This window comes from Oncorhynchus mykiss, chromosome 3 (assembly GCF_013265735.2).
Source record: "Oncorhynchus mykiss isolate Arlee chromosome 3, USDA_OmykA_1.1, whole genome shotgun sequence".
In the NCBI taxonomy this organism is placed as follows: Eukaryota; Metazoa; Chordata; class Actinopteri; order Salmoniformes; family Salmonidae; genus Oncorhynchus; species Oncorhynchus mykiss.
Window position 1 is genome coordinate 14,736,024 of NC_048567.1, and position 24,609 is coordinate 14,760,632.

The following is a 24,609-nucleotide window of genomic DNA, read 5'->3' on the forward strand; positions in this document are numbered from 1 at the left end:
AGGCCAGCCTCCTCCCCAATTCCTGTCAGCCAGGCCAGCCTCCTCCCAACTCCCTGTCAGCCAGGCCAGCCTCCTCCCAACTCCCTGTCAGCCAGGTCAGCCTCCTCCCAACTCCCTGTCAGCCAGGCCAGCCTCCTCCCAACTCCCTGTCAGCCAGGCCAGCCTCCTCCAAACTCCCTGTCAGCCAGGCCAGCCTCCTCCCAACTCCCTGTCAGCCAGGCCAGCCTCCACAAAGCTATCTATGCATCCCGGTGTCATTATGGAAACGTCCTGTTGCAGTCCAGCCCCGCCCCGCCTCACCCTCCTCTTCACTGGCTCTCTGCATGTGTGTGCATGTATGTGAATGGGTAATGACTAGGCTCAGTGCTATGGCCTGCAGGCAGTGTACTTCCTCCACTTTCCCTGGGTCACCTGTGAATACATATACAGTACATGACAGAGATGAATCTCTGCCTTTCCAGACACCAGAGAGCCTGTGGGTTTAGAGTTTCTCTTAGCACCAACAACTTGCCCTCTACTGCCCTCCTACCCATCAAGCCTATATCGCCGCTCTCTCTCAGTAAACTGTCTCCTCTATCTAGCCTCCCCCACTCTCGCTCTCTGCCTAATGGAGGACACGCTCTTGCTCTCCTCCCAAACACAGAGGACAAATGTTATCACTACACTGCAGATGTCTCGCGGGCGGCTCTTCTGAAACCTCCTGCTGGCTTCGGCAGGGACAAGCCAGACCCACAGCTCCCTTTCGCTTCAATTTTTTTCAGCAGAAATGTAGCCAATTAGGCTTACCAGGCCAAGCCTTTGGGATGGGGGACCTTGGATTGGAGTGATATCTCCGGCCTGCCAGAAGTTCTGACATGCACGCAGGCACTGGAGCCAGACGTGATCAGTGGCTATGGATCTACTGTATATGCCTCACACTCCCTCTCTCCCCTAACTCCTAAACATGCACAACACAGTTTTAGGGAATCTTAGTTCCCCTTTGTGCTGCACTCTCTCAACTCTCCTTAGCTGTTGGATTTGCATGAGACTCCCGATGGCCTTTCGTACTTCGTGATACCATGGACTTCCTTGAATGTCTGTCATGGCACGAATAACCCAGACCGCTCATTAAATGGCCCACGTAACATATTTTCATTTAGCTGTCACCTCCGGTAATGGCTTAATTGCTGAGGCACATTTACAGCAATTATTTTATCTTATGCCTTTCCTTTCATTGTGCCCAGGTTTAATTTCACACTGACTGTGCAAGATTTTGGATCATGTCCTTGTTATGTGCTTTTCACTTCAAACGCTTGGAAAGAGCACAATAAGAGAGGAAAGATGGGATCCAATAAAACAGCACATTTCATGTCCTAAAGCACACGGCAGAGCAAAGCACAAGGGAAACCATTAATGAAACCATTATCTCCTTCCTCGAAAATTAATTAAACGAGAAAGATATACAGACAGACACAGAGCGAGAGAGCGAGAGAGATGCTAGTATCCTGTAACCATTTCTACATATCCATAGCACTGCAGTCACAGGCAGAGGGAGTGGAGGGGTGAGCTTCTGTGTTTCCAACACAAGGCCTGAAAATGCTGAAGGGGGAACATGCGCTGCAATTTAGCAACTCCCTGTATCCGTTTAATCTTCTTCCTCCTCCTCTTCTAAACATACCCCACTATCTTTCTCCCCCTTCCTCTCTCCTGCCCTCATAAATTGGAGAGCATATGTGACCTGGAGATCTGTGTTTCATGAATCTACCAATGGCCATTAGCTTCTCTGGTCTCCCTGGGTTCCAGCAGCCTGCTCTGCAGTAATTTATCTTGAAAAACACAGAGCTGTGCATTTCCCCCAAAGCTTACGGTTTACTGTACTCTTTTTATTTTTCATGGTATCCAATTGGTAGTTAGTCTTGTCTCATCGCTGCAACTCCCGTACAGACTCGGGAGACGTGAAGGTCAAGAGCCACGTGTCCTCCGAAACACAACCCAACCAAGCCGCACTGCTTCTTTACACAATGCCCGCTTAACCAGGAACCCAGGCGCACCAATGTGTCGGAGGAAACACTGTACACCTGGCGACTGCATCAGTGTGCATGCGCCCGGCCCGCCACAGGAGCCGCTAGTTTGTGATGGGACAAGGATATCCCTGCCGGCCAAACCCTCCCCTAACCCGGACGACGCTGGACCAAATTGTGCGCCGCCCCATGGGTCTCCCGGTCACGACAGAGTCTGGACTCGATCCAGGATCTCTAGTGGCATAGCTAGCAACTGCGATGCAGTGGCTTAGACCACTGCACCACTCGGGGGGGCATTAGTGTACTCAAATATATGCATTGGCAGAACCTGCTCATTCCTCATCATTAATACATCACTTGACTCTGACACTTCTGTTTGATACAAAACATGTCTTTGAGGATACATTAATCTTCATCATTGCCATCTTTCCATTTTCAGGCAGGTGGAAGTAGCATGAGGCTGTAGTGCTGTTAAACAGAATGTTTAAGATCATCAATGTCATCTTTTTATAGCAGTTATTGTCTGTCGGAGTCATGACACACGCTGTGTTATTGTAGGGAAGGTGACCTCTGCTTCCCTGGCTAACAAAACTCTTTGCTCCGGCCAAATGCTACGCCGCGCCCACAGACATCAGTTTCTTCTCTGCAATGAGTCTGAATCGGAGTGCCTCCCTACGATTTCTAGAATGCAAACACTAGAATGTCCTAGACTGCTGATTGGTCATTCTAGACAGTCTGATTGGTCCCAAAAACCGATGGGTTGGGCCCAAGGGGGGGGGAAGAAAAGAAAAGGAGAAAATAAAGAAAAGAAAGAGAGAAAGAGAGAAATAAATAAATAAATAAATATATATATATATATATATATATATATATATATATATACATATACACACACACACAATATGACTGATAGGGGGCACTGTGTTGACACCACCGTGCCTCCATCTTGGCACTTCCCAACCATTATAAAAAATATTTTGGAAGCAATACAAATGCATTTATTAATGTCTGCAGACACCCTAATGCATACTTTTAAATTAGATTATGTGAGCTAAACATAAAACATTTCAAATGAAAATGTATAAAAATTCATTTTTTTTCCCCAAATGATGTTACTGTCCCCACTAGATCAACAAAAAAATACATGTCATTTTGTCCTTGAGAAATTGTATTGAAATGCTGTAGAATTCCATTAATTCCTATGGAGGACTGCTCATACTGGGAAGTGCCAATATGGTAGACCGGTGGCTTCAAAGACTTCCAATGGCCAATCCATCAGCAATCCAGGGTTGGGCCAGAGCCAAAACACACGTGGGTAAAGCCACGTTTTGAAAATTCATCTTTGCCTTTGGTACTCTGATTGGTTAGAGATGATCCAATCGCTGATGGCTTTGTTTTGTACAACACCTCTCATTTTGATGTCACCACAAATGACTTCAATAATTGCAGTCTCAAACTGAAGTATGTAGCGAATGAAGAATTCCGTTTGAGTCGTCAGGCAAGATCTATGCTAGGTTGTCAATCAACTAAATACTCTCAGCACTGCAAGTGGCACATGTCATTGCATCCAAGGTGGCTGAGGTAAAGACACATAGGACAGTATAGATAAACTGTCAAAGTATCATGCTAGGAGTGTCACGATACTGTGTCAGCTTCATGGACACTGACGGGAAGTAAACAGTAAAATGTTTTAATTCTACAATGCACTGGTCCCTGCTTTTAACACAATAAGAACACAGTATGTGAATAGCAACAAAATGGAGAACATGGACAGAGAGCACAAGAACACATTGCATAATGGTTGTGTTTCAGATGAGTAAATGTTGAACTTTACCCTTGTGCTTTGAAACTATCTAATGCTTTCGTTCTCTTACATTTCATTCTGTGTAAACAAACACCATTTGTACTGCACCCTAAAGCCCTTACATGATACAGACAACAGTTTGCAATGCATAATTGCCCAATTTCAACCTTTACCATGGAAAAGACAAACAAATATTAAAGAACCATCTTTAACACAGCTAATACCAGGGTGTTAAACCAGCAAGCCAGCCTCTTCAAAGTGTAATCTGGGCTGTAAACCTTCACATATCTGCAGGTCTCCTTTTTTAAACCTAAGCGTGGTTCCTCAGCATACAGCAGTAATCCTCTTACAGCAGTGGAATAATTCCACAATGAAAGGTACAGGTTTATGGCTAATAAAACACACTGTGAGCAACCAGCACCAATGGTTAATAATACGCATGCTAATCTTCTTAACATCTTCAGAATGAATCCTTACACACCCCACTATGATGATTACATGCTTTCTACTGACTGGAGATTGGGATTTCTAATACCTTCCAAGGGCATAATGTACAGCTGGTAGACAGTATATGGATAGATAGAGTGAGATTATGTATGTGAGCTAGTTCTTACAGAGGAACATAGAGCTTCTCCTCTAGTCTACCTACGCCCTTACAATGCAACAGTAACAAAGAGAGGGAACAACTCACACTTCTATTCCCAGGTGGAAAGTGAGCTTGACCCGCACTGTAACTCCAGCTGAGGCTCCATGAGTCACTGCTCACACACCACTCTCCCCTGCTTTCCACCCAGCACCACCCCTCTGCCCTTTTATACCTCCTCTCCACTCCCGGGAGCCTGGCCTCCCTCATTAGCTGAGGGGCTGAAGGCCTCCAGGGGGGGGGGGGGGGGGGGGGCGTCTGGGTCTAGTGGTCCCTGGAAGTCTCCTCTGACGCATTGGCACAGCTCGGTGGTGGGTGGCCCATGATGTCACATATCAGTCCGGAGTCTAGACCTTCACAGGTGTTCTACATAGAACGACCAGATGAGAGAAAATTCTGCACATGTGCTATGGTTTCCCAATTAGCCAAGAGAGTGATTTGATCCTCTGTGGACAAGGTTAAATGTTATGTCTAAGTGTTAGCACTTTGAGATACACGAGCCATTATTATAAAAAGGTAAAACAGTAGGGGAAAAGCAATTACTCCATTCAAGTAACACAGCAAGGTACTAACAATTCAAATGTCATGATTTTTAGTTGGGAAACTAAAATAATTGGTCTATTCTAGTGATCCATGGGGGAAATGGAAGAGTCATAGTCTGGAGAGTGCAGTGCTATGCTGTGGTAGAGCTCATTAAAGTCTGCTGTCAGTAATAGCGGTATGGTGGGAGGACTGAGTGACTGATGGCTGCCTGGTCATTACATTGATCTGGCCCCAGAACAGTCTGTCTGGCAGAAACTCCTATCTACAACATATGAAGCATGAGATGAAGATAGAGCCTGCTGAGCTGACCTGAGAACAGCCATTTGCATTTTTTAATTTCATTCAGTGCAGTGACAAGATGGAGCTTAGTAGTGGCTCAGGCCTCAGCCTTAGTTCATTCTACATCCTGCTATACAACATGTAGTCGGATCAAATAAGATCAAGATCAAATATGACCCCATATTAAAGCAGGAGGCTAAGGTGTAGGCTTACAGAAAGATAATTTCCTCTCATTAAAAAAAGAAACAAGGATGTGAGATGAAAAGCACCACATTTCACAATCAATACAGAATTTCTCCCTCACATTCCCCTGGATTCACAGTAGTGCAACAAAAGGTTTAAGCACAGGCCTCCACTGCAGATAAATCTTATGCATCCGATGCAAGTCCCAGATTCAAGACATAGCCTGGAGAAGACTGTACATTTTCATTAAAATAGTAGGTGTGATGCTACTCTCTCCCTGTATGGGGTGGCAGGTAGCCTGGTGGTTAGAGCGTTGGGCCAGTAACCGAAAGGTTGCTAGATCAAATCCCTGAGCTGTCATTCTGCCCCTGAACAAGGCAGTTAACCCACTGTTCCTAGGCCATCATTGTAAATAAGAATTATTTCTTAACTGACTTGCCTAGTTAAATAAGTAAATATAAGCAGCCGGAAGACCTACTGTGTTCTCTCATTCAGCATTCCTAGCACCAGTGTCATGACAAAGCAGTCAGTCAGTGGGGCTCCTCTACATCCCCCCTACCTGGGATACTGATGTAATAAGGCCACCATGTTCAAACAGCACTTGATTTTAAATTATTTAATAAAGGCTTGCAGGCCTATAATAGCATATACCAGTTTATGGCCTACTGATATGATAAAAACAAATATGAGATGTTGCGTTGTATTCTTCATTTTTTTTCAATTAGACCAAAAGAAAAACTGAGTTTCACCAAAAAATAATGGCCCCACCCCAGGCTATGAAGACGTTCAGTACATTTCTCTCTTTGTTTATCAAGGGCAGGTCCCCGATGGTCTCTCTCTCAAACCAGGGGGGGGGGGGGGGGGGGGGGGGGGGCTGACATACAACATATCCTAATACAAAATGCATGTATTGTCTTGAATACTTGGTAGCATTTAGTCCGCGTAGGTAGGTTACTGAGCGTTCCTTCTTGTTGACGTGTAATCTATCATTTGACAGTCTGTGTGCGCATTCACTTGCTAATTAAATCTGTCCAAGATAACGGTGCGCGTCAGCAAAAAGAATACGAATTGTTATTCATGACATGAGTGATATCGATAAACATTTACAATGAAAGATAATATTCTTGGTGCTTACCTCGACATTTCCCCATACGCAATGGGACAATACGACCATCAATATGGGTAACACTGAATGTCCCATTTTCACTCCTTTCGTTTCTCAATTGGAATGTTTTCTCTTTATAATCTGAATTGATTCCCAAATACAGTTACATCAGTTACTATGAAGATCTCTATTCTGTTCGGTGACTGCCTCCAATATCTCCTGCGTCTGCGTCCGTGCGCACTTGCTCTCTCCAATCGCAGCCTGGGCTAATATGGGGCTGCAGCCTCGCCGGAAAAAAAAGAACGCCCATCAACGCCCATCTTCGAGTTTGTACTGTACAATGGACTTTCCTCAAAGCGCCAACATTTTTAGATTAACTGCGGTTTGATTTGGTGGAGGGAGACACCCAATGGACATGAATGGGAAGCGCAGGCAGTGGATGGAAACTGGTCTATCTATGGAACTGCCTTAACGGTTTCATAATATGCGTCACGAATTCAGTGACAGCAGTGCCGAAACAGGCTGCGTTCACGTGCTAGTCGGAACTAGGAAACGTTGAAAGTTCGATTTGGTTGTGCGAGATTTGACGTCCCATCCTTTCAGGCTGTTGGCCTGAAGTAGGACAATATATGTTAATAGTGGAGTTTTGTATTTATTTATTTTTTGTGAGTGTAGTATTATGATAAGGTATTATTATAATAATTTTTTTAGCAACGTATAAGGGAGTTATACTCCAGTCTAGTAGGTGTCGGAAATGCGATATTCATTGGATAGAGCATATAGCAATGGACCTGTCATTCATTATACGAACGATAAAAAATGTCTATGCCAATCCAAATTCTGTATTTGGTCACTAGGGGGCACGCAAGGTAAAATAATTGTCTCGTTCTCTACGTGTGGGGTATCAGTCTATTCAATCATTTCAATACTCTATTAGCGATTTTTAAATTTGACACAATATTTTTCTCAGCTTATGAAGATGTGATGTAGACCTATTTGTTATGAAACGTTGATATCGAGAAGATATTATATATGTATGTAGCCTACCTAACTGTAGAGCTGATATAACATAACCGCACCTGTTTACACAAACTACTTCTAATTTAAATGTTCTGTAAAATCGCAACTTCCTGATCACCAGGCCCAAATCTCACCTGGCGTTCTGGACGTTTACAAAGGTGTGGGCGTGGCTAAATGTTGTGGGTGTGGATGGAAAGGGTCAGTTTCAAGAAACAATTGTTGACTGAAACAAACACCTCAGCCACGACAACCACAAAGGTGTCACAACTTTTAACCAGAGGAGTCATTGAAGAATTTTACCAATGGTAAAAAAGTTGCTACTTTTGATCATAATTTCATTAATCTCCCTCCCGCGTTGACTTGAAACGTCTTGGACCTCGGGAGGGAGGAATATAGTCCCGTGTTTCTAAATCGTTTTTGTTTGATTGAACTGTCTACCAACTGGATTTAACTCTTAAGTAATTGAAGAAAATGAATTCCGCACGATTTGAATACGAGGTAAGTTGTGTTATACAAATTATACATTTAGGAACAACGGTGTAACCAAGTCCGCCATGCGCCACTGTTGTCACTTTTGCATTGTTAGCGATTTAATTTAAAAATCTATTTTACAGACATACATAACGTTTCATTCCAGTCACTGGAATGGGCCACCTGTCAAACTCAGCCCATGTAGGCAAACCAATTGACTTTCAGTGACAACATACCACAAGTGAACACTTCCAGGAAGTACGTTGCTTTCTCACTGGCCTTCAGGTTATCCCAGTTAATTTTAAACTTTATAGTTAACTTTTTATGTTGGGTAATTATTCATTATCATATAATTTGAGGATGGATGGGCATAATTCTATTTAAATAAATAATTAAAGTTAGACAATTCCTTTTGAATGTGATGACTTAAGGAACAATTGTGTTGGAGGAAGGAACACAGAATAGGATTTATTATTTTAAGTTATCCTTTATTTAACCAGGGAAGTCACATTGAGAATTACATCTGTTTTCCAGATGAGCCCTGGATAACATAAATGAAACACCTGTAGCCAAGTTAGCAGGGACGCTCCCCATCTTGACTGTCTGGATATTTCTCAACCCGTATGTTAATTTAAAGACAGTAAAAACTTGATAAGAGACACACATGACAAGTGTAAATGTATCAACCAATCATTCATGGTTTAAGTCACATCACTCTAATTAATGTCAGCTCTGTGTACCTCACTGGTCAGGGCAGCCATATTGATTTCATATACCTCCAGTGTTCAGTGGTCACAAACTAATTACATGTCCTTGCTGTACTTCGGGCAGGCCCCAGCCCCCTGGTAACAGTACTTAGTATTGAATCCCCACTCCCAGCCCAGACAATGCTGGCCTGCCCCAACTTCCAGGTATTCTGATACCCTGTGGATCCCAGACCTGTCCTGACTCAATCCCCCTCCAGCCTCGCTGCTGCTCACCCACAGAGGAAGACTACTGAGAAGAAAGTTAGTCGCTGCACAGAGGAGTTTAGAGAGGGGGGGAAGGTAGGTTCCTCTATGGAAAACCTCTTCCTCACACTGCATTTTGATATTATTATAAATGTTGGTTTTGATGTTTACACATGCATAGTCATGTTGATTAAAAAATGAGGGTTGTGAAATGCTACATAGTTTTGAGCTCAGTCAAAAGAGAAAAGCAAACAGGAGGTTGGAGTCCTCTGAAAGAACATGCACTTTTTAGGGACAAGATGAGGGATATCATATTTGTAAGGGAAAGGAACAATAATTCTGAATACTTGCTGGTATACTGAATCATATAGCCTGTTTTCCCTGAGTGTCCTGTTGAGATAGGTGCTGCCTTGTGCAGATCATTCATGCTCAGGAATGTACTCCTGCTTTGTACAGTATGCATTGTCATAGTTCTTGGACTGTCTCTAGGTTTCCTGTAACAAATACTGAAGTGATAGTTAAACCTTAGCTACACATAGAAGAGCTGGTATAGTCTGTAGAATTGGATCATGGAGATGTCCACACAGATATCCTGGTTGTCATTGATATATTTCCAGGTTACACAGTAAGTTAGTACATGCAGTAGCTTTTCATGAGTTGTGTCTAAGAGAAAATGCTCCTTTGCTTACACAAGTGTCGTTAAGAGCAGTTCTCTGATGAACACGTACACTACATAACCAAAATTATGTGGACACCTGCTTGTCGAACATCTCATTCCAAAATCATGTGCATTAATATGGATGCTGCTATGACAGCCTCCACTCTTCTGGGAAGACTTTCCACTAGATGTCGGAACATGCTGCGGGGACTGACTTCCATTCAGCCACAAGAGCATTAGTGAGGTTGGGAACTGATGTTGGGCGATTAGGCCTGGCTCGCAGCCAATTCATCCCAAAAGTGTTCGATGAGGTTGAGATCAGGGCTCTGTGCAGGCCAGTCAAGTTCTTCTACACCGATCTCGTCAAACCATTTCTCTATGGGCCTTGCTTTGTGCACGGTGGCATTGTCATGCTGAAACAGGAAAGGGCCTTCTCCAAACTGTTGCCACAAAGTTGGAAGTACAGAATCATCTAGAATCTCATTGTGTGCTGTAGCGTTGATTTCCCTTCACTGGAACCAAGGGGCCTAGCACGAACCATGAAAAAGAGCCCCAGACCATTGTTCCTGCTCCACCAAACTTTATAGTTGGCACAAAAAGTTGGCACAACAATTTGGCCAGGTAGCGTTCTCCTGGCATCCACCAAACCCAGATTTGTCCATCGGACTGCCAGATGGCGAAGCGTGATTCATCATTCCAGAGAACTTGTTTCCACTGTTCCAAAGTCCAATGGAGGTGAGCTTTACACCACTCCAGCCGATGCTTGGCATTGAGCATGGTGACCTTAGGCTTATGTGCAGCTGCTCGGCCATGGAAATCCATTTCATGATGCTCCCGACGAACAGTTCTTGTGCTGACATTGCTTCCAGATGCAGTTTGGAACTCGGTAGTGAGTGCAACCGAGGACAGATGATTTTTACGCTCTACTCGCTTCACCACTCAGCGGTCCCATTCTATGAGCTTGTGTGGCCTACCACTTCGGTGACTGAGCCGTTGCTGCTCCTAGATGTTTCCACTTCACAATAACAGGACTTACAGTTGACCAGGGCAGCTCTAGCAGGGCAGAAATTTGACCAACTGACTTGTTGGAAAGGTGGCATCCTGTGACGGTGCCACGTTGAAAGTCATTGAGCTCTTCCTTAAGGTTCTACTAACAATGTTTGTCTATGGTGATTGCATGACTGTGTGCTAATTTTTATACACCTGTTAGCACTGTGTAGATTTGGATATTTCAGCCAAATTTCAGCCAAATGTTTAACACGGTGTCCACATTTTTTTTTTTTATATATACTTGGTTTGAAGAAATCAACTGTGGGAGCAATTATTAGGAAATGGAAGACATACAAGACTACTGATAATCTCCCTCGATCTGGGGGAATCCATACAGTTACATATTTGGATTTTGTTTTTAACGATATTGCAATATTATTTTTGCGCTTGTTGGCTTTACCTGCACCAAAACTCCAGTATTTTTCCTTCATTGCTTGTTCCCCATCTTTTTAAAAAGGGAGCCAATTTGCTTTCTTAACTTTTATTTCCACTACTGATCAAGATTCATTCTCATGGCTCTCTATTTTCCTTCTGCAGCAGACACATGTTGAGCAATATGTTTGTAATATCGAATCGCAATGAAATCACAGTATCAAATTTCAATACATATAGATTCGCAATAAATATCCTATTGGCACCTTTGTATCATGATATTGTATTGTGAGGCCCCGGGAAATTCCTAGCCCTACTTTTCTGTACTTCTTCTTAGCTCCCTGCCCTGGCCACATCCTGTATTTGTATTTATTTGTGTGTGTATACATACATACATACATACAGTACCAGTCAAAAGGTTTTGGACACACCTACTCATTCCAGGGTTTTTCTTAATTTTTACTGTTTTCTACATTGTAGAATAATAATGAAGACATCAGAACTAAATAACAACTATGGAATCGTGTAGTAACCAAAAAAAGTGTTCAATGAAATGCGTTTTATTTTTGAGATTCTTCTAAGTAGCCACCTTGATGACCGCTTTGCTCAGGCTTGGCATTCTCTCAACCAGCTTAACCTGGAATGCTTTTCCAAAAGTCTTGGAGTTCCCACATATGCTGAGCTCTTGTTGGCTGCTTTTCCTTCACTCTGCGGTCCAAGTCATCCCAAACCTTCTCAATTGGGTTGAGGTGATTGTGGAGGCCAGTTAATCTGATGCAGCACTCCATCACTCTCCTTATTGGTCAAATAGCCCTTACACAGCTTGGGGGTGTGTTGGGTTATTGTCCTGTTGAAAACAAATGATAGTCCCACTAAGCGCAATCCAGATGGCATGGTGTATGAATGAGGAATACTCTGTGGTAGACATGCTGGTTAAGTGTGCCTTGAATTCTAAATAAATCACTGGCAGTGTCACCAGCAAAGCACTCCCACACCACCTCCTCCATGCTTCACAGTGGGAACTACACATGCAGAGATCATCTGTTCACCTACTCTGCATCTCACAAAGACACAGTGGTTGGAACCAAACATCTCCAATTTGTTCTCCAGACCAAAGGACAGATTTCCACCGGTCTAATGTCCATTGCTCGTGTGTTTCCTGGCCCAAGTTAGTCTCTTCTTCTTATTGGTGTCCTTTAGTAGTGGTTTCTTTGCAGTAATTAGACCATGAAGGCCTGATTTTCACACAGACTCCTCTGAACAGTTGATATTGATGTCTGTTACATGAACTCTGTGAAGCATTTATTTGGCCTTTAATTTCTGAGGCTGTCAACTCTAAAGAACTTATTCTCTGCAGCAGAGGTAACTCTGGGTCTTTCTTTCCTGTGGTGGTCCTCATGAGAGCCAGTTTCTTCATTGCGCCTGATAGTTTTTACGACTGCTCTTGAATAAACGTTAAAAGTTCTTGATATTCTCTGTATTGCCTGACCTTCATCTCTTAAAGTAATGAAGGACTGTTGTTTCTCTTTGCTTTTTTGATCTATTCTTGCCATGATATGGACTTGGTCTTTTACCAAATAGGGCTGTCTTCTGTACCCTACCTTATCACTACCCTAACTGGCTCAAACGCGTTAAGGAGGAAAGAAATTCCACAAATTAACTTTTAAGGCACACCTGTTAATTGAAATGCTTTCCAGATGACTACCTCATGAAGCTTGTTGAGAGACTGCCAATAGTGTGCAAAGTTGTCATCAAGGCAAGGGGTGGCTCCTTAGAAGAATCTCAAATATAAAATATATTTTGATTTAACACTTGGTTACTATGTGATTCCATATGTGTTTTTTCATAGTTTTGATGTCTTCACTGTTATTCTTCAATGTAGAAAATATTAACAAATAAAGTTAAACCCTGGAATGAGTAGCTGTCAACTTTGACTGGTACTGAATATGTATATTTGTACTACTTTGTTGCTCGTCATGTGAAAGCTGAGACACGTGGGGCTGTCACTTGTTAGGTGTATAAAGTTTCCTCTCTATCATATTCTATTTTCTCAGCCTCTAAGTTTTTCTTTGTAGAATTGTTCTTTATGGCAACCATAGATGACCCATGGATCGGACATACCGTGCCTTCAGAAAGTATTCACACCCCTTGACTTTTCCACATTTTGTGTTACAGCCTGAATTTAAAATTGATTAAATTTGAGGTTTTCTGTCACTAGCCTACGCACAATACCCCATAATGTCAAAGTTTAATGATGTTTTTAGACATTTTTACAAATGAATTAAAGATGAATATCTTAAGTCAACTATTCAAACCCTTTGTTATGACAAGCCTAAATAAGTTCAGGAGTAAATATTTGCTTAACAAATCGCATATCAAGTTGCATGGACTCACACTTTGTGCCATTAATAGTGTTTATCATGATTTTTGAATGACTACCTCATCTCTGTACCCCACACATACAGTTATCTGTAAGGTCCCTCAGTCAAGCAGCGAATTTCAAACACAAAGACCAGGGAGGTTTTCCAATGCCTCGCGAAGAAGGGCAGCTATCGGTAGATGGGTAAATCAACATCCGGTAGAAAACAACGCTACAGAAAAAGTTGAAATATTTGAACTCTGGCGGCAAGTTCCATCTACTGTGGCAGCTGACGGCATTCACAGCCAGCCTCAATGGCATTTACCATTGTGCTCTCATTGAAAACAATGACATCCACTTTGCTGTCTACTGTCTATCTCGTACCGTATAAAAACAGCATTATAGACTTACCCAAAAAGACTTACAGCTGTAATCACTGCCAAAGGTGATTTGTAACATGTATTAACTCAGGGTTGTGAATGCGTATGTACATTAGATATTTCTATATTTCATTTCACATATATTTGCAAAAATGTCCAAAAACATGTTTTCACTTTGTCATTATGGGGTATTTAATCCATGTTTAATTCAGGCTGTAACACAAATTGGAATAAGTCAAGGAGTATGAATACTTTCTGAAGGCACTGTGTGTTATCCACCTTAGTATCGGGGAATGATGTCATAGTCCTGCTTTGTCATTTCCTCAGTTACCATTTTAGGATTTCCTGTGTGAATCCTCTTGAGTATTTGTATTTATTATAGCAGCAGCTTCTCATCCTGGGGTCCAGCCAAATTAAGGCAGTTTTATGCAATAAAAAAAACATTACATAAAATGTCACAACAGATACACATTATGGTTGTGCCCTCAGGCCGCTACTCTACTACCACATATCTAAAACACAAAATACGTGTGTGTATAGTGCGTATGCTATTGTGTGTATGTATGGCTGTGTGTGGGTCTCGTCACATTTCCCGTTGTTCCATAAGGTGCATTTTGAGATGTTTTTTTTTTTTATCTGATTTTACAGCTTGCATAAGTTACTTGATTTGGAATAGAGTTCCATGCAGTCATGTAGTACTGTGTGCTTCCATAGTCTGTTCTGGACTTGGGGACTGTGAAGAGACCTCTGGTGGCATGTCTTGTGGTGTATGCATGGGTGACGTTTAACAGTGAGTGAGTTTTACAATTGCTAAATTATTTCACTCAGAATTTGTGAAAAAATTTAATTTATTTCAGCTAGCTAAATTGCAGGGGGGGGGGTGTACTCAGTGTGTACCCATTGATTCTGGAAAAATCTAACTAAATCTAACTCTAACTCATGAGCTTAGTTCAACTGTCGATCCCCATCAGAACCCCAAATATAAGCTTGTTTTAGTTCTGTTTGTAAACATTGTAAATGTAAACAAACACTGTATAGTCTCAACATGGTTAAATCTATCATTTTGATATATAATGGATGGTCAGTTCTTGCATCCATAGCTTTTTCTATGAATTTGAGTGGTTATATTTCTCCGGCCTCATATACCTCAGCTTTTTACACAAACCGTGGCGGGGTACCCACTTTGTTATTGTATGAACTGCAGATTGCCCGTTTAAATTGCGCTTCAAGAAAGGATATCTGGAAACGGAGCAAGAGAACATGAGTGATTACAGCATTATAACCACCACCAACTCTGTTTTGGCCAGTAATGCATATTCCTCTACTGACTGGCATAATTGTTCACAGAAGATCTATTTGTACACGTGGAGATGCGTTACATTTGGGGATCCACCTTGTTTATGGATATAAGGACACAACAGCAAATTTCTGATCTTAGAATTCCAGAGATCCCAAGATTGAGCTGAGGGTCAGGTGAGGTCACTGTGACCTCTCCTTTCCTAGACAGGATCAGTGTCAGCAGTGGAGTGTGGTTACGGAGGAATGTGGCTGTTTCGGTCAGATCAGAGCACACACTGTCCTCTCTCCTCTTTCCCTCGCTCTCTATCTGGTAGTGCGTGAGCACTATGGGTCAGAGTGGAAGTGAGCGGTAAGGGGACACCCAGGTAGGAATTCAGCCAGGGACTCTCCAACAGTCTGCGGTCTCCTGACCGTCCTGTGGAACGGCCCGTTAACCCTGCCTACTGCAGTCTCTCACACATGACCAGTAGAGCAGGTTGGTTATTAAATTAACCCAGTCACCTAGTAACTACATGGTATCCAGGGAGAGAGAATTCACACTAACTCAGCACAATGTGGTAGTGTTATTGTACTAGAACAAAATAACCTCTAAAATGTCTGTAGTAGTGACACTTGTCATGACCATTTTCTACCACTTATCTGTAATCTAATGTTATGGGTTATTATATGGTCAAAGTTTCATAACATAATAACGGGGACTATTAGAATGTTCATTGTCATAAATAAAGCATAGCTATATCATGACTTAATTATAACACTACATTTTCAATTACAGTTAATGTTACTAGCCAGAGAAGGTTAGTGTTGTCACGTTTGATGTGAAATTTTACATTTAAATATGCTTTCACAAATGCATTTACACTTGTAATGAATAGATCTCATAAGCCATGTAGTTTTAGGCTGATGAGATATTTCAACCAGCAGGTTTCTAAAGTTCTGGTGGAGCTGACATTGGAAAGGTGCTTCATAGATAATGATTGAGGATTTAAACAACAACCATTGACACTCCTGGTTAACGTTTAAACAGATGGAATGCCTGTCTATTGAAAGCGCAGTTGCACTGCTCAGTTATATTGTGCAGGCTGAATCAGACTACTCATTGATTTGGTTTGACTTTCGTTCCCACTATCTAAAGCCACATCATGCAATGTAATGTACTATACAATAAGAAAAACACACAGAGGATGCACATATGTATGTTTATATTACAAACATCAAATGGTTGTGTGTGAAAAGGTGCTTGTCATTGTTAGCTATTTCTTTGGACCACACCTCAGTACAGAACACCTCATTACCCATCAGTCTAACTGGTTTGACTAATATGCTGCTACCCTACTGTATGCCTAGCAGTCCTACTATACCTTATTGTTTTAGTTAATACAATTAGCTCTCCAGATGTCCCCTCGTGCTTGTCGTAGTCACATACCGTGCCTTCAGAAAGTATTCACACCCTTTGACTTTTTCCACCCTTTTTGTTGTTGTTTTACAGCCTGAATTTAAAATGGATTACACTTAGATTTTTTTTGTCTCTAGCCTAAGTAGAATTATGTTTTTAGAAATGTTTACTAATTTAAAAAATTAAAGTTTCCTGAGTCAATAAGTATTCAACCCCTTTTTTGATGCAAACCTAAAGTTTAGGAATATGACTTCTACCTTACCTGTCACCATAGACCCAGTTCAATTTGCTTACCGCCCAAATAGGTCCACAGACGATGCAATCACCATCACACTGCACACTTCCTTATCCCATCTGGACAAGAGGAATACATATGTAAGAATGCTGTTCATTGACTACAGCTCAGCATTCAACACCATAGTACCCTCCAAGCTCATCATTAAGCTTGGTGGCCTGGTTCTCAACCCCGCCCTGTGCAATTGGGTCCTGGACTTTGACGGGCCGCCCCCAGGTGGTGAAGGTAGGAAACAACATCTCCACTTTGCTGATCCTCAACACTGGGGCCCCACAAGGATGTGTGTGCTCATCCCCCTCCTGTACTCACTGTTCAACCATGACTGCATGGCTATGCACGCCTCCAACTCAGTCATTTAAGTTTGTAGATGACACGTCGTTGTTGGTCATCAAGCCTACTACCGTTGAGACAGCCTACAGGGAGGAGGTGAGGGCTCTCGGAGTGTGGTGTCAGGAAAATAAATTGCCTCTCCCTCAACGTCAATAAAACAGAGGAGATGATCGTGGACCTCAGGAAACAGCAGAGAGAGTACCCCCCCTATCCACATGGGACATCAGTGGAGAAGGTGGAAAGTTTATGTTCCTCTGCGTACACATCACGGACAAACTGAAATGTTCCACCCACACAGACAGTGTGGTGAAGAAGGCACAACAGCAGCGCCTCTTCTCCTCTTCAGCAGTACCTCTTCGACCTCAGGAGGCTGAAGAAATTTGTCTCGTCACCTAAAACCCTCACAAACTTTCACAGATGCACAATTGAGAGCATCCTGTCGGGCTGTATCACCACCTGGTATGGAAACTGCACCGCCCACAACCGCAGGGCTCTCCAGAGGGTGGTGCGGTCTGCACAATGCATCACCGGACCGGGGGCAAACTACCTGCCCTCCAGGACACCTACAGCACCCGATGTCACAGGAAGGCCAAAAAGATCATCAAGGACAACAACCACCCGAGCCACTGTCTGTTCACCCCGCTACCATTCAGAAGGCGTGGTCAGTACAAGTGAATCAAAGCTGGGACCGAGACAGAAGCTGTTTTTCAATCTCAAGGCCATCAGACTGTTAAACAGCCATCACTAGCACAGAGAGGCTGCTGCCTACATACAGACTTGAAATCATTGGCCACTTTAATAAATGGACACTAGTAACTTTAATAATGGCACTTGAATAATGTTTTCATATCTTGCATTACTCATCTCATGTGGATATACTGTATTCTATACTGTATTCTATACTCTCTATTGCATCTTAGCCTGTGCCGCTCTGTCATTGCTCATGCATATATTTATATATTCTTATTCCTCTACTTGGATTTGTGTGTATTAGGTATCTGTTGTGGAATTGATACATATTAGATATTGCTGCGCTGTCGGAACCAGAAGCACAAACATTTCGCTACACTCGCAATGACATCTGCTAACCATGTGTATGTGACCAATAACATTTGATTTGAATACAAATTTGCTAAACAAGTCACAAATTGCATGGATTCACTCTGTGTAATAACAGTGTTTAACATGATTTTTGAATGACTCATTTCTGTACCCCACACATACAGATAATTGTGAGGTTGAGCAGTGCATTTGATATTCAACCACAAAGACCAGGGAGGTTTTCCAGTGCCTTGCAAAGAAGGGCACCTATTGGTAGATGGGCATTGAATGTCTTTTTGACCATGCTGACGTTATTAATTACACGTTGAATGGTGTAAACACCCATTCACTACAAAGATACCGGAGTCATTCCTAACTCGGTTGCCAGAGAGGTAGCAAACTGCTCAGGGATTTCACCATGAGGCCAATGATGACTTTAAAACAGTTCGAGTTTAACGGCTGTGATAGGAAACAACTGGGGTAGGATCAACATTGTAGTTACGCCACAATACTAACCTAAATGACAGTGAAAAGAAGGAAGCCTGTACAGAATAAAACTATTCATAAACATGCATCCTATTTGCAGCAATGCACTAGAGTAATACTGCAACAAATGTGCCAAACAATTAGCACTTACTATTCAGTACAAAAAGTTATGTTTGGGGCAAATCCAATACATCACATTACAAAGTGCCACTCTCCAGATTTTCAAACGTAGGGATGTCTGTGTTGTGTGTATGCTTCTAATCGTTAAGGACTGGGGAGTTTAATCGGGATAGAAAACGAATGGGGCTAAGCACAGGCAAAATCTAGAGGAAAACCTGGTTTGAGTCTGCTTTCTACCAGACACTGGGAGATGAATTCACCTAAAACACAAGGTCAAATCTACACTGCATTTGCTTACCAAGAAGACCGTAAATGTTCCTGAGTGGCCGAGTTACAGTTTTGACTTAGATCTGCTTGAATCTATGGCAAGACTTAAATGGTTGTCTAGCAATGTTCAACAATACATTTGAATACTTTTCAAAAGAATAATGGGAACATATTGTACAATCCAGGTGTGTAAAGCTCTTTAGAACATACCCAGAAAGACTCACAGCTGTAATCGCTGCCAAATGTGATTTCTAATATGTATTGACTCAGGGGTTTGAATACTTATGTAAATTTGATATTTATGTATTTCGTTTTCAATAAATTTGCCAAAATGTCTAAACATTTTGGCACTATGGGGTCTTGTATGGAACAAAATGTATGTAATCAATTTTGAATTCGGGCTGTAGCACAACAAAATGTGGAATAAGTCAATACTTTCTGAAGGCACGATTTTTACCGTTTTGTTTTTACAGTCAATACACTGTGACAGGCTTTTGCAGTGTTTTTGATTTATTTTCTTCTGTTCTGTTTATACTGTCAGTGAAAGGTGTGTGTCCACTGTCTAATGCATTCAACACCATTTCCTGTGTAATCATAGGACACTACTGAGGCCTGTAGTTGGAAAGGCAACCAGCACAGTTCACAAATGGATCTAACTGGAGGGAGTAGTATTTTTGTTTGAGGGCAGAGAGATGGAGACAAAGGGGATATGACGAAAAGCATGTAATGGTTTTATTAGACTGTGAACAGGGTGACTGATGGAGAGAGCGACCCCCGGGCGCTCACTGACCCCATCCCTAATGATTCCCTTAATTCCAGACCATGATTGCTGTTAGAAATTCCAATTAGGAGGCATGTGTGAGAGCCGGAGCGTGGTAAGAATGGCCTTTAATTGCGATGAGTTATCATCTAGACCAGTGTAATTGAGCCCCCGTCTTAAGGGGCGGCACTTCTGACAAATTGATTTAATACCGAAGCGATTCTCCCGTCCCTAATGGTGGATCGAGTCCGTCTCTCCACGCTGGGCCACAGGCGCAGAGGCAATTGTGTGCGGTGATTACTATCTGCTCTGTAATCGCTCTCTGTCGTCTCTTGCGCAAGTGTACTCGGACACACACCCTGGACCCAGGGCAGGGCACATAGATCTTAGCCTATGCCCCAGGTAGCCCTGAATTTACCCATCATACTGAAGTACTGTAGGGAGAGGGAGAGGGCTGATATGGTGAGTCACTATATGCACATAAGTCAATATGACATCAATTTTAATGGTCGCATACACATATTTAGCAGATGTTATTGCGGGTGTTGCGAAATGGTTGTGTGTCTAACTCCAACAGTGCAGTAATATATAACAATACACAGAAATCTAAAAATAAAATAATGGAATTTATAAATATTATGGCGAGCAATGTCGGTGTGGCATTGACAAATGCAGTAGAATAGAATACAGTGCCTTCGGAAAGTATTCAGACCCCAACACACAATTGATTAAAAAAATTCAACTGAGATCTCACATTAACATAAGTATTCAGATCGTTCACAGACCGTCTTCTTGGGTATGACGCTACAAGCTTGACACGCCTGAATTTGGGAAGTTAATCCCCTTCCCTGCAGATTCTCCGAAGCTCTGTCAGGTTGGATGGGGAGCGTTGCTGCACAGCCATTTTCAGGTCTCCAGAGATGTTCGATCGGGTTCAAGTTCAGGCTCTGGCTGGGTCACACAAGGACATTGAGACTTGTCCCGAAGCCACTCCTGCGTTGTCTTGGCTGTGTGCTTAGGGTAGTTGTCCTGTTGGCAGGTGAAACTTCACCCCAGTCTAAGAACCTGCACCATTGCGCTCAGGACTTCATCAAGGATCTCTGTGTACTTAGTGGTTAGAGCGTTGGACTAGTAACAGAAAGGTTGCAAGATCGAATCCCCGAGCTGACAAGGTAAATAAAACAACATCTGTCGTTTTTCCCCTGAACAAGGCAGTTAACCCACTAGGTCATTGAAAATAATAATTTGTTCTTAACTGACTTGCCTAGTTAAATAAAGGTTAAAAAAAAACAGGGTTGAGTAACCGGGTGGTGGCCAGCTGTTCAACAGTCTGATGGCCTTAAGATAGAAGCTGTTTTTCAGTCTCTCTGTCCCAGCTTTGGGACCGTGCTGACCTCGCCTTCTGGATGGTAGCGGGGTGAACAGGCAGTGGCTCGGGTGGTTGATCTTTTTGGCCTTCCTGTGACATCGAGTGCTGTAGGTGTCCTGGAGGGGAGGCAGTGTGCCCCTGGTGATGCGTTGGGCAGACCGCACCACCCTCTGTGGTTGTGGGCGATGCACTTGCTGTACCAGGCAATACAGCCCGACAGGATGCTCTCAATTGTGCATCCGTAAAAGTTTGAGGGTCTTAGTGCGCAACAGCCCCTGTATGTGCGGGTGGAGCATTTCAGATTGACAGTGATGTGTACGCCGAGAAACGTAAAGCTTTTCACCTTCTCCACTGCGGTCCCATCGATGTGGATAGGGACGTGCTCCCTCTGCCGTTTCCTGAAATCCACAATCAGCTGCTTCGTTTTGTTGACGTTTTAGTGACATGGTGAGGCAGTGGCTAGGGAGCATTGTTGTTGATGTCACCAAGTACTTGCTCACAGTTGGCGGTTCCTTAGAGAAGGTGGAGCACATGCAGAGTGCCATGGAAGTCTTCTCTGCAATGCAACGTGTGTGCTCTCCGGTCGCTAAACTGGTTGGGCCCGTTTTGACGTCAGGATTTGTTTTGAGCCTGTTTCAACTTGTCAGTGATTTTTCCCCATTTTGTTAATTTACAAATGAAACAAAAACATAGTCATGTAAAACAGACACCATTGTTATGGTGTGAATCGGTGCTTAGATGTCTTTGCAATTCACCGTCAGTCTAATACAGGGTGATGATCCAGATTTCGGTCAGTTTCACAAACAATGCAATTGTCTGTTTTTCCCCTGCTGACCTACACACACCACACTTCTGACTACTGCACTGATAGACAGACACTGAACTTTCCATGGCAACACCTCAAGGACATCTCTCTCTCTCTCTCTGTGCGCTCATCTCTTTTTAAATCTATTAGTAAGGTTTTAGCCCCCAATGTGAAATGAGAAGTATGGCTTAGGTTATACTAGTGATACATAACCCTTCCTGATGAGAACAGTGAGTTGGATCAGTTCCTCTTTGGGATAATGCAGCGGCTGTTGCTTCTTGATTTTAGTTGCCGAGCCACAGAATCTTAGCTTTCATTTAGTTCTTTGTTACTGTTCGAATGTTGACGATGGGAACTTTCTGATGCCTGGATCAGTAGAGTTGCCAATTTTGTTTCTAGTGTCTTTTGTTGAAGTCACTGGCTTTTCCTTTGTAGCTTTTTACAAGTCCACTGTCATTACTTTCACCTCGTATGGTAAGACTGTAGTCTGGAGGTGGCTGTAGTTACTGTCTTGTACTTCAGTGTTCAGTATCTTCCTGAAATCATCCTGAAACTATGATCTCCTAACAATCTCCATGTCGTCCTGCAAGTTAGATGACTCGCATACTCTACACTGGATATGTTATTGTACTCCTACGTCTTGAGTATTAGTAATCTCATCATATAAATGTAGGTAAAAAATTCACTTATCTCCCTCTTTTTATGTCTGTCTGCCTCTGTCTACCTAGGGGCAGAACGGGCGGCATGAGCAGGTCACCTTCTTGGATAACAAAGAGAAGATGGCATCGAAGAAGAAGACTGGAGTGATAGTGGGAGTCCTCATCACTCTGCTTGTCTTGGCAGCCGTGACAGGAATCCTCATCTGGTTCTTTGTTAGTGAGTACAACTTTGCTATGTAGTCTGAGATTAATGCATGCAATAATCATAGACTAGGTACTATCGCTCAGTCTGACGGAGTGAAAATGCAAAGGATGCCTCAGTGTCTCAATAACTTCAACTGTACTAATGTTGCTAATTTCCAACCCTCTAAATTTGTCCTGGAGTATTCTGGGAGGTTTGTTTCTTCTAAAGTCTGAACATTGATAGCTGAAATGTAAGTAATGCCAAACAGCTTTTTATAATTGACCAGAAAGACTTGGGTTTGAGTTGGCAGCCCTAGCCAACTGCCATTGGCCAATCTAAACCTGCCATCTACAGGGAACACCCAGGAGATTTCACATTCACAGGCGCTGCCTGGCTGCTTCTTTGATGGCCTAGACGTTTGATACAAATATCTGTAATAAGTGGAAAGTTTGGAGGTTTTAATTTGCCATTGATAACCTGTTTGTTTGACAGGCCTTAATTTGTTTGGTGTTAATAATTCAAGGGAGTAAAGTGGTGCGGTGCAGAGTAGACGGAACACCCTGACAGTCACATGCTCAGTCTACAGCCTGATCAAAGAGGCTTTTACAGAGAGATCATCAACAGATAAACAGACTCCTAATTCTCCTAAATCGCTGTTCTCTTTTTATTTGCTCCAGCAGAGAATCATATTAACCATCTCTGGAAGTGTATGAGGAGGCATTGGTGTTGCATGTAGAATTTTTCTAAATGACTTCCTACTCTCTTTTCCTCGGTCAAAGGCAGGGAGTCTGCGGCCACCATAAGTATGAAGCGTGTCCCAGCTCAGCGGCTGTATAGCGGGCACATGAAGCTGGACAATGTGCCCTACAACCAGAATCTGGAGGACCCCACCAGCACAGAATTCAACAAGCTGGCAGACGACCTGGAAGAGATTGTGAGTTTGACCCCGATTTAGGCTCAGATGCCATGTCCTGGTGATGTTCTGTTATAAAACAGTTTGAACAGATGTAGTTTTTCTATGGTGGTCATATGGTGACAGACAAAAGTGATGATATGACAGACAGACATCCGTCATTTCCAATCAGTTTCTTGCCTGCGTCAAAAGTTGAAATTCCTTGAACTTTTGATGGATAGATTGATGACAGGTCCAATACCCTTCTACCAAGTTAACCTCCACCCACAATACCCTTTAGGTCAGGTACGGTATTAAGTCAGGTATCAGAGTTCAGAACTGACTGAGATTCAGTTTCTCTCTCTTGTTTGTTGTAGCTATCTGCCACAGCATGTTTTTGTCCTGGTGGAAGGAGCTGGATAAAGGCATATTTGTGTGGGTGGACTGGAAGAGAGGACATCATCTAGTTACTCTGTTATGTCCTCTAACATTTCCTTTCATTAGAGTAACGGAGATGTGTGCATCGCCACTTGGGAACATGACGATGATAAACTGCTATTTCTAAACCCCGGTCAGTGTGGCATTGCTTTAGAATGTATGGCTGCATGAGTGACAATGTAAGGTCTGTGTGAAAACCGAGGTGGTCTGAATGGAATTCTGGATGACTGTTCACTGAGCATTAATGTGACAACAGAACACACCACCACCATTATTCTCTGCTTGGTACATTCAGTTCTTCCTCTGGCCATGTGTTGTAGATGCAGTAGAGCAAAGTGTTGTTATATGTTGGTGATTGGGTCTACAGTATATGCAAATGAACTAACAAAGCCAATCAGAAACCAACACACTATTGGCTTCACTGGCAAGACTAAAGAATATATATATATAT

General features: G+C 42.7%; 2 protein-coding genes across 4 annotated transcripts in view; one reads left to right on the forward strand and one right to left on the reverse strand.

Moving 5' to 3' along the window:
- aplp1 (amyloid beta (A4) precursor-like protein 1) overlaps positions 1 to 6,876 on the reverse strand; it is a 48,294-nt gene extending 41,418 nt beyond the window's left edge. For both annotated transcript variants that reach the window (XM_021591853.2, XM_021591846.2), the window contains exon 1: positions 6,588 to 6,876. In XM_021591853.2, the coding sequence (XP_021447528.2) occupies positions 6,588 to 6,653 (66 nt within the window). In that variant the 5' untranslated portion in view covers positions 6,654 to 6,876. The remainder of the gene's footprint in view (positions 1 to 6,587) is intronic.
- An 821-nt stretch (positions 6,877 to 7,697) lies between these two features.
- The window catches only part of LOC110510471 (suppressor of tumorigenicity 14 protein homolog), a 33,433-nt gene continuing 16,521 nt past the window's right edge, over positions 7,698 to 24,609 (forward strand). The window contains exons 1-3 of one of the 2 annotated variants that reach the window (XM_021591836.2): positions 7,698 to 8,075; positions 22,714 to 22,861; positions 23,608 to 23,762. In XM_021591836.2, coding sequence (XP_021447511.2) covers positions 8,049 to 8,075; positions 22,714 to 22,861; positions 23,608 to 23,762 — 330 coding nt within the window. In that variant the 5' untranslated portion in view covers positions 7,698 to 8,048. Of the gene's footprint in view, positions 8,076 to 8,943; positions 9,095 to 22,713; positions 22,862 to 23,607; positions 23,763 to 24,609 lie in introns of those variants that run through there. The other variant, XM_036975396.1, reaches the window with a different exon arrangement.